Genomic DNA, 11319 nt, shown 5'->3' on the forward strand with positions numbered 1-11319 from the left:
CCTAAATGAGATTGGGGTTTCAAAGATATTTAACAAACCTAGAAACAACCTTATACAGCCCTATTTGATTGTTTATTTATATTTAAAATTTTAGTATTTTCATCACCTGCACAAGAAAATGAAATAAATGTAGACATTAAGACCAATCTGTTTTGAAAATGATGCACCCTTAAAGTCACACCTATTTCCCGTCCTAAATAAATAAACCTATAAAGACTTAATGGGTTTATTCCAGAAGATGTTGAGAGGGCCATTTTAAAGCCTTGTAAATCAGGTTCCGCTGGCCATTTAATGAACTTGTAAATTAATGCACCATGCTGTGTAAATTGGAGGGTGATAAATATTCATGTAGTTACCTAAGAAAAGGCCAAAGACATATCACAGACACGACCAGATTGGGTTTGCAAGCAACACAGTTTATAGGACAATCTCCCACCTTATTGGTATTTTTATGGATTTGTTATGCTTCATGGGCTATATGAGAAGAAAGAATCACTCCCTTTGCCCCTGCTTTTACTTAATACTATCTCCACTCAGTGTCTGTTTATCTTGCCTGGGTTAGGTCATGGTATTACACAAGGCAAGCTGACATAGATAGGTCTTACAGGGGCAGTCTATTCTTATTTTATCAGAGGTTACTTAACGCAAAACGATCACAATCCAGTCAGTCGGCGGTAGTTGTCCTTTATCAGAGTGTGACAGTTCAGATCCAAACTATGTCTGTCATGTAGGAAACCAAATATAACAGTGAACCATCCTCATCATGCAGGGAAATATCTGAGGAAGTTCAGTATATGCAGTCTGCTCTGCTACATCTATGAAATGATAGCACTTTATGCAAAGTTAAAAGAAACAACCACACAAAGCACACATCTACTCATAACCACAGACCAAATCTTAAAGCTAAAGGTTGTCTCAGGGGCGGATCATAAGAGGTTATTGCCTGATTTCATTCTTTTCTACTGTGGCAGTAGTCAAATCATTGCCCCTGGTGACATAACTGACCTGCACAGGGCATGGTAAATGATCTTGTCGCTGAGGACTGGGGGGGTTTGCTGCTGAGCCAGCACTGTGGGATCTGAGGGAAAACAGGGATGTACGGAAGGCGGGGGGGGATTTGTATGAATAAGGTGGGGATAGTTTACAACGCGTGATCATCACAGGGGACGTGTCTATTACCAAGTGACTCTGCAGTGCCTGATTATTGACAGATATGCACTTTAAGTGACAAATGTAGATTCACCAGCACTTAATTACAGTTCAGGACTAAAGGTGATTTCCATGGCTGCGCCGGTTTTCTGGCTCTACATGTGACCTGCATAGCCTGCATAACTGTCAGGACACACTGTACCGTCTGTTTTCGTCAGTGTAACAGTACCGGCCGTCTGTTGTGGAAGAGGAGATGAGCAAATGTTTTTCCACCAGGAAGTTATGGACAGAGGACTGGCTGTCAGCAGTGCAGGCTCATCACCACCACACCATGGGACCCGGCTGACTCCTGTATTTCATCATTACGCACATTGCCAAGCCACTGACGCATCAAGATCAGAAGAAGTTTTTGCGTCACCCTCATCACTGTTTTTAAAAAATATATATATATAACCATATAAGGGTTATATGCAACAACAAACGGACCTCTGTCTGCCACCAAACGGTGTCTGTTTGATACTGATTAAGTTGTAACCTATTGCCATTCGCTATCTTTCTTTAAAACTGTCGCGCCGTCGTTGCGCTTCTGAAAATGAAGACACACAGATATAGCGGTCGGGAACGGGCTGAGCAGCTCAGCTTTCCTGGGAGCTCCAGGGAAACACGAATAAAGCAGGAGGCGACCACGTTATGCAACTGATCACACACACACACACACACAGCACATTACACGGTATCGTCCTAAATTCATGCTCTAGTTGTTTATGTTGAAGACGTCGGCGCTTTCGCTCAATACTGAAAGACGGACTTGAACGGACTTCCCGGTGAAATCATGAATATATACTGGCCCAGGTGACGCATTCTTTTCACTGAGCTGCAGTCTCGACTAGGCGCTGCTTGTTTACCAGTTGGAGAAGAGGACTGGAACGACTCCCTCTACAGTCACACTAAAATATGATCAAGGGATTGTGAGAAAACAATCACAGTGATAACGAGAGAATAAAACCATAACAGAAGAATTACAAGAGAACATACTTTTACAGCCCGTGCTTTACTCATTTACTCTGTGCTTAGGATATAATTGGCCTTTATATTAGGACACTATGTATATTTCATTATCTTTTATAATTCAACCCAACCCCTTAAATGACGTAGTGTTTTGCTTTATAGGTCAGGAACATCTTGTATGGTAAATATACTCTGAAAAAAAAAAAAACTTCACAGTCACCAAGTGTTGGATCATAGGACCGGAGATGCTATAAATAAAGCTCCAGTCCTGACTGACTACGCTCAAATGAGTCGGAAGAGGGCAGAGTTATAGTAGGAGGGCTTTTCCTCTCTCTCTCTCTACTTTGAACGAGGCCATCTCACTCCAGCATTCATCCCGTTTCCACCAATAAGCCCAATGAGCTGACTGCGCACCACCCACTATCGATGTGTGTATTTTTTCTTCTCCCTTGCCTTCTTTTTTTAAACCAGAGCTGGATGTGTAGATCGTCACATGTTGTTTCCCCTCCTCAACCAGGACACCAGGAGACATGTGTTATTTATTGCTCAGATGTGGGAGAAGACGTACTAACGCACAGCCCTGGAAATAAAGGATTAAAATAAAGCGCGTCGTTTCTTTAGCAACTCCAGGAAAGGAAGCATTGTGTCTGATGGCAGAGGACGCGAGAATGGCGAGTCCGCCAAACACCGGAGATCAGCAGTTATCACCAGGTAATACGAACGTGAACAACAATATCAAGAAATGCGGATATCTAAAGAAGCAGAAACACGGACACAAGCGATTTTTTGTTTTGAAAGAGCCAAACGAAGGGTTCCCTGCCCGGCTGGAGTACTATGAGAGCGAGAAGAAATGGAAAAACAAATCGGCTGCGAAGAGAGTTATTCCACTGGACTGCTGCCTCAATATCAACAAGCGAGCGGACGCAAAACACAAATATCTTATTGCCCTTTATACCAAGGACGAATATTTTGCGGTGGCGGCAGAAAACGAGCAGGAACAGGAGAGCTGGTACCGGGTACTGACGGATTTAATGGTAGAGGGGAAAGTATATGACGGCTCCGCGTCCAACTCTGCGTCGTCGCTGGTTGGCTTCGACGAGGCGAACTATGGTATAATGACGCCGGCTACCGCAGCCTACAAGGAGGTATGGCAGGTTCGTGTGAAACCCAGAAGCTTAGGACAGAGCAAACATTTGACCGGAGTGTGCAGGCTGTGTCTCTCCAGCCGAACTATCAGCTTTGTCAAGTTGAACTCAGAGGTTGCCTCCGTCATCTTACAGCTGATGAATATGCGGAGGTGCGGTCACTGTGAAAGCTATTTTTTCATTGAGGTTGGTCGATCTGCAGCCACGGGTCCCGGGGAAATATGGATGCAAGCCGACGACTCTGTGGTGGCACAGAACATCCACGAAACTATCTTGGAGGCGATGAAAGCCATGAAAGAGCTGTCGGAATTCCGTCCGCGCAGCAAAAGCCAGTCATCTAGTACAAACCCTATCTCTGTGCCTACACGGAGACACCTGAACAATCTTCCCCCTAGCCAGACCGGGCTTCCCCGGCGGTCACGCACTGACAGCATGGCTGCGACATCTCCTGTGAGTAAATTCAGCTCCTGTCGAATACGCACTGCCAGCGAGGGCGATGGCACCATGACACGCCCCATGTCAGTGACTGGGAGCCCCCTTAGCCCCGGGGTTCACAGGACCCTCCTGTGCAGATCTCACACTATTTCAACTCGCCCTTCTCGTACATTTGAAGCTTCTTCCCTCCAGCACAGTAAGTCCATGTCTATGCCCCTGTCTCACTCCCCGCCCATGGCCACCCCTAGCCCAGTGAGTCTGTCTTCCTGCCCAGACAGCAGTACCCCTCGCCCCTCTAGCTGCAGTGCCTCCTTCTCTGGCTCACCTATTGATGCTGGTTTTATCTCAAGTGAGGAGTATGGCTCTAGCCCTGCTGATGCACGGGACCTCAGGCTACCACTCACCCTCAGTAGCAACACTCCAGAGTCTCTCAGAGCTGACACTCCCCCCTCCCGAGACAGCAGTGAGCTTGATGGCTACATGGTGATGGAGCGACAAAATCAGAATGGTTACCGTCAGTTAACCGAGCTGGACAAGGCATTCAGAAAGCGTACATACTCCCTCACCACCCCCCGCCAGCAGAGGGGTCCCCCCCAAGTCTCTTCAGCCTCCCTGGATGAGTATACTCTTATGAGGGCCACATATACCAATGGAAGCCAGTGTTCTCGCAGGTGTCACACTGCCTCCCCTAAAGGGAGCTATCCTGAGGATTACAGGGATGTTCACAACAGCTCTAACAGTCTTCAAGCTGACAGTGGCTATATGCCCATGATGCCGGGTGTGGCACCTCAGACACCAGGGTCCAAGGATGACCCCTACATGCCCATGAGCCCTATGTGTGTTTCTGCTCCAAAGCAGATCATCAACACCCATTCACACATTTCATCAGTGGGGCTGGCCCCACGCACAGACTCCCCTGGGAGTATTTCCCTGGAGGACAGTGGCTATATGCCCATGTGGTGTGGAACAAAAATGTCTGTGGAGAGCGCTGATGGAAAGGTTACCAATGGAGAGTACCTGACCATGTCTCCTGTTGACCCTCTGGGGTCTCTCACACCCCCAGACTATATCCTTAGTCCCACAGGAGGAGATCCCCACCTCCAGCAACATTACAGACAGCCTTATTCTTACAGCTCTCTACCACGCTCACTAAAAGGTCTACTGCAGCGCAGCGGGTCCACAGACGCAGATGAGTATGTGATGATGAGTTTACAGAGACAGAGGATAGAAGAGGAGTCCAACTATTGTTCTATCTCTCCAGGCGACTCTGTGGCCAGCAGTTCTCCAAGGACACCAGGCACCCCGTCCTCTGCGCCATCTCCTCTCAGAGTGGCTTGGGTGGATGGAGGTCTGGCGCACCGGAGTAGGGTGTGTCGGCCCACCCGTCTGGCTATTGAATCCCTCAGAGCACTACCGTGTATGAGCGAACACCCCCTTCCCTCAGAGCCACGCAGCCCCGGAGAGTACATCAACATAGACTTCAGCAGTGCTCCTAGCGACCTGCTAGCATCTACAACGTCAGAGAGCTCTGAGTCACCTGTAGGGTTAATCTGTGCAGAGAGGGGATCCCTGCCACTCCCAGACTATGCTAATGTTAATGACGGCTCCCCAGGTCACCTTGGGTCACACCAAGCTAGGGATTCCTCCCCAGCAAGGTATCTAAACCACCCACCTAAAGTCGTGAGTTGCCGTCTAGTGAACACCGAGCAGGGCATTCTAGGAGGAGAGGAGAAAGAAGAGGAAAAAAGCTTTGAGGGACAGGCAAAGGAGAAAGCGCTGGCAGAGGAATATCCTCTTCGACAGCAGATGAGTCTAGTGTGTCATCCTGCTCCAGTGAAGGAAGACTACACTGAGATGACTTTTGGTCCTCCTGCCCCTCTACCTGCTTCCTGCACCACTGAGGCTGCTCCAGTTCCAACCAGCTCCACTGCGTCTGCCCAGAGACTCAGCCTTGAGAGCAGAATTGTGGATGGGATGCCCCATGTGCCAGTGGACTCTTTTCTCCTGGGGGGTCCTTCCTTATCTGTCACCCCTGTGGATCCACACAGGGGGGCCAAAGTGATCCGGGCTGACCCTCAAGGGCGTCGGCGGCACAGTTCTGAGACCTTCTCCTCTACCACCACTGTCACACCCGTGTGCCCGTCCTTTGCCCACGACACCAAACGGCACAGCTCTGCCTCTGTGGAGAATGTATCCCGCACTGTTCGCAGCTCTGATGGATCTGATAAGGACTATGGCAGCCCCAACAGCCCCATGTGCAGGGAAACATCAGCTGGTTATCAAAATGGACTTAACTACATTGCCTTAAACCTGATGGAGGGAAACCTTGGAGGATGCAGGTTAGGTGGTTGTGATGGACTTCTGAGGTTCAAGAAAGCCTGTGGCTGTAAAGGCGGCATGAATGGCTTCAACCCGAGCCCCTACGCAAGCCTTGGATTTAAGGAGACTGCTGCTGCTGTAAAAGGTGAGTGTTTTCATGTCACACACACACAGCCATTCATTCAGTGAGTTTTCATTCATGAAGGGAGTGGTGTCAGGGCTTGAGTACTCAAGAGATCCGCCTAAGGGCTACTATGTACTCTGCAGAATTAGGCTACTTGTTGCTAAGCAGCACTCCTGAGCTCATTTTCATTCCAAAGCAGAGAATAATGATCATCTTTCAGAGGATGCTGAAAACAAACAGCTTCATTTGTGTGTCTGCAGCATAGTTTTGTGTATTTTAAACAGTTTTAACCCACTGTAAGTTAAAGGGTGATGCAGTGTTTGGTATTTTTCTGGGCTGCCCTTTTATACCCTTATCATTTTATTTTAACTGAAAAATGATATGATACACTTGTAGTTTGTCCCAGCTTTTCAAAGTAGAGGCAGCACCACTGTCTCATGACTGGCCATCTTATGGAGTGTGGCAAATAACAACCTACAGTGTTGTATAATCAAATATAACTTGCTGCGTTCACCAATTGTGTCATTTTACATCAACGGTGGTTACATACTGATTCATGCTGTGAGTTAGAATAGTAGTTTTTGGTCTGTAAACGCAGGCTACAGCAGCTGAGAGAAGTGGTTAAAAGCATTGCTCTTTTGTGTAGGCCGTGATGTTTAGATAGGATTAGTCACCTACTAGTCATACCCATGATACACCGACAAATCTCAAAGCTGTGTGATGCCAAGGAGTTCTGTTTACCAGGTCTTTGATGTGTCCGAAAGTGCACAGGGATGTCAGAGCAACAGCAGCTGAAAACAAATGCGTTTCCTTCCAAGATATGCATAAACATAATAATACTTCTACTCAGTATAGGCCCACGTGCTGACACATTTCAAAGAATGATGCTGCATTACAGTAAAACAGAAATGTTTTAGCAGCACAAAGACATTCCTTATTGAATGAACAATGTAGAAAGGACATAAAATAAGTAATCACAATAATAATGTTTATTAAATACTGAGACCTTTAGCTCAGTCTAGTAGTACCTCCCAACAGGTTAAGGTGATGTACAGTAGTCTAGGCATCACTTCAGCCCCACCCTTTCATAACCCAGCTCTACCTTCTTAGCTAGCATAGTCTGAGGTACTTAACATATTTATATTACTGAAAATGTACTTGTACTAATAATGCAACAACATTATTATGTATTATCACTACCATCATGACCATATTATTAATCATAACACAGCATTACAGTGGGTATTATATGAGAAGATTTACACTTTTATTGGCTGTCATGTTTCACTGAGGTTTTTTAAAATTTGTCTTGTAATGTAAAAGATAATTTATTTAAATTGATCGATTGATTTTGGAGGTGGCTTAAGTATATGCCCGGTATGCTGAAAATTGTTACACTTGTTTTGAGAGCCATAGCAGGTGATTTTGTCACATGCCCACATTAGCGTATCAATGAGGTGTTTTGAAATCCTTGTGTTGAGCTGTGTTTGGGGGGGGAACAATCCAATTTCACTCAAAATATTACCTTTCAACTCGTTTACTCACTGTTGCATCAGTGGTTTTTCATGTACCTCCAAACACCAGAGATTGTTTACCTGCATAGATGACCTAGCAGGGGCATGTCAGAAGTTGTTTCAGAAGAGAACACATTGTGTCAGGACCATTGTGAATCAGGAGTCAGTGTTCCTGATGGTGAAATACAAGAGTTTAATTGCTGTTTGTGGTTTCGCAACCAAGTTGTCTTTGTCTCTGTCTCTGCTGGCTCCCATGCTGTGAGCGCAGCCAGTGTGGGGGCAAGTCATCGAGTTCCCCAGAAAAACAAGTGAGTCAGTTGTTTATCAATTGTCAGGTACTGGGTTTCAGGACTGGAATGTGGGCAGTGTGCAAAGCTTGGTGGGAGACGTGAATGCTCACTTGTTTTTCTAACCTGGTGGGATAGACTCCGAGGGGGGATGGGAGGTTTTTTTTTTTTCCAGTGTGAGCAACTTCACAGACACACCAATGAAATGGTTTTACAAAGAAGCAGGCACTTACTAATGTATTTTTGTTCACCCTCACACCTGTTTAGAACCTGCCAGTTTTTGTCATTTCTTTGTGTCCTGCTACTTTTATGTGTCAGGACCCGAAATATTGAATTTTGACCCTCAGCTGAGACTTTTGTTCAAAGCCATGAGTGCAGAGGAGGAGAAAGAACAATTGTGATTGATGGATGGATGGATGACTAGTTTTGTTTTTCATGTCCAACTAAATAGAAAATTGAGCTTTGGTGGATCCGAAGCTGAGAGTGAGGGGGAGGAATGGAGGAGTCAGAAGGAAAGGAAAGAAATAAAAAGAGATCAGCATTGATCTAGTAAGAGTTAGGCTTTGCTTCTATATGTTGATTAAGCAAGCCCTTCCTAAAAAACAAATATCTTTGTGTAATAGTGACTAGTGTAGCCTTGATACTCTCATCAGTTACTACTGTTTACTACAGGACGATAGGCTTGATAACGTTCTCTTGCCATCACTGAGTAAACCGGTCTGAATTCCCTGCAGACCATTTGCTTGAAGCAGGTAAAACAGATGACCTGTGCTCATTTGGCATTCCAAATTATTGCAGTGTGAGGGCGAGACATGCTGCGCTTTAGCTCAACAAACATGCAAACGTGCCTGTCATATGGAGGTTTTCATCAGATGTGGAATAGCTGAGTCTGTTTGTAGATAGGCTGCACTGTTGTTGTTGTTGTTGTTGTTTGGGTTTGGAGGGCTGAAATGATGTACAGGGATCGGGGAAGTGAGCAAAACAGGGATCTGTGCAGCTTGTAGCTGGCAATGTCCTTTCTTGACCTTTGAACTTAGCACAGTGTGTGTAAGAAACACCAAGAGATATTATAATCAGGGTATTTCCAGAAATCCACAGACCTCTGTCTGTGTTGCTATAGAAAAATGGAGGCACGTGTACTCTTCTTACATCTTTCTTTTTGGTTTAGTTTTACTCCCTTTGTTTGGCTGTCCTCATCTAACCTCTGCCCTTTCTGTTTTCTCCTTCCAAGCTTCTCTAACATCCTTGTTCCATCTTCTCTTTCCATTTCTGTCTTCTTTATCTAATGTTTTGCTCTCTGGTTAAAAACAGTCCCACAGGGGGGAGACTGACTCACACTCACTATGCCTTTCATTTGTGTGCCTAGACTGCACCCCCCCTCCCACACACACATACAGCCTACCCAAACACACACACGCACATTTCCACTTTCTTCCGCTCCCATGTGCGTATATATACACAACTATCAGCAGCTGGTGGTGGTGGTGGTGGGGGGGGATTTGCATCTGCCCTGCCGAGCACTGCTCACTGGTTATCTGGCCCTTCAGAGGAGAGTGACAATATGCTAATGACCGGCCACCATCTGCCACAACAACAAGGGAGAAGGTGGGGGTGTGGCCAGGCAGTTTCAAGAAGCCAAACACCGACACCAAACCCTTCCCCCTCTTCTGTGCACTCCCCTTCACAGTTTCTCATCTTCTTCTTTCCAGGCATTGGTTTCTGATTTTCAGAAATCATGTGATTCACCCTAGTCTTCTTTCTGTTGTCATCTGACCTCAGTGGACTGTTTACTGGCTTTTCACACCAAGGGCCAAAGATGATTGTCTCACAGTAGGTTATACAATTAGTGTAATGCATCATTAAACAACTGAGTAATGCAGATAGTTATATCTGATTAAAGCCATAAACAAGACCCTCTTTCCTCCTACTGCATGGTTTATTAATTTATCAGTTGGATTGAACAGCTGATTTGATATGTCTAGAGCTGCAAAAATTAATTCATTAGTTGGTCGACAGAAAATTATTTGGCAGCTGTTTTGATGATGGATATACTGTATCCCTTCAGTAATTTTTCAAGCAAAATTTCCAGACTATCTCTGGCCTCAGCTTCACAAATGTGGTGATATTCTGCTTGTTGTTAGTTATATAACTGTAAACTTTGGGTTTGATAAAGCAAGGCATTTGAAAATGTCATTTTGGGCTTTGGGAAATTATGACAATTTTTCATTATTTTGAGACATTTTAGAAGCTTAATCAAGATGTTAATTGGCAGAATTATAATAGTTGTTAGTGTTAAGCCTAGAAATGTCGTTTGTTATAGTGTTTTCATGAGCTGCTAATCAATAACATTCTTATTACAAGAGCAGTCAACTTCAGTTTGTCCTCCATTCTGACAACATAGTGAGTTTGTGCATGTCATCATATATGAAGAATATAAATCTACATCATAGATTTTATTTTTGAAGTGAAAATGCTCCTTCTTAGCCCAGAACATTTAAGTCCGTAGAGACTGACTAGTAATTTGATTACACGCAGTATTTTGAGGAGCATACTGTCTCTGACTCCACCTGTTCCCAAACATATACACAGTGCCTCTGGCTGTCTGATGGGACGTTCTAGCACTAGATAAAAACAAAGTCAATCTACTGTCTTCTCAATTTAGCTTGGAGGTAAGAAGGATTACATTCGCTTCCGGATTAGACATTGTTGAGTAGCTTGTTTATCTACAGGCTGGGGAAGAGCTACAGCTTCTGTGTGTGTGACATGAGTGCACATGGTGTACATTGCTTACACACAGCATGCCAGGTACAGTAATCCTGTGGGCTACTGGCTGCTTCCAGGCTTTTCATTCATAAACAGACCAGCTCACTCCACTGCTGTATTAATGGTTCCATGTTGAGCATTGCAGAAGAATGGCGTTCTGTAATATGTAGCAAGGGTTTCTTGACTTCATCTGGGTTTTCTCATGAAAATCATCTTGGCTTGTGAGCATGAATAGTGGAAATTAGCTCTTACTTATCATGATTTTAGTTGAACATGTACTTGATCAAACAAGAAATAATCACAGCTACTTTGATAATGAATTAATAATTAATGTAACTTTAGGAACAAAAAAATTAAACATGCTTTAGCTCCAGCTTCTCAGCTGTGAGGATTTGCTGCTTTAAAGGGAATCAATTTGTACTGTGTACAGACCAAACAACATTTGACAATATCAAATAGGGCTTTGGCAAAATGTTAATGGGCTTTTTTAAAAACCCTTTTCTGACATTTTATAGAGCAAAGGCAGGTCAGAGTTGAAGAGTCAGTCGGTGTTTGTTTGGTGGCGCACTGCTGTA

General features: G+C 44.8%; 1 protein-coding gene across 1 annotated transcript in view; it reads left to right on the forward strand.

Moving 5' to 3' along the window:
• Window positions 1-2459: 2459 nt before the first annotated feature.
• Window positions 2460-11319, forward strand: part of irs2b (insulin receptor substrate 2b) — an 11733-nt gene continuing 2873 nt past the window's right edge. The window contains exon 1 of the mRNA XM_020609444.1: window positions 2460-6201. Coding sequence (XP_020465100.1) covers window positions 2808-6201 — 3394 coding nt within the window. The 5' untranslated portion in view covers window positions 2460-2807. The remainder of the gene's footprint in view (window positions 6202-11319) is intronic.

Source organism: Monopterus albus, unplaced genomic scaffold, assembly GCF_001952655.1.
Source record: "Monopterus albus unplaced genomic scaffold, M_albus_1.0 scaffold99.1, whole genome shotgun sequence".
In the NCBI taxonomy this organism is placed as follows: Eukaryota; Metazoa; Chordata; class Actinopteri; order Synbranchiformes; family Synbranchidae; genus Monopterus; species Monopterus albus.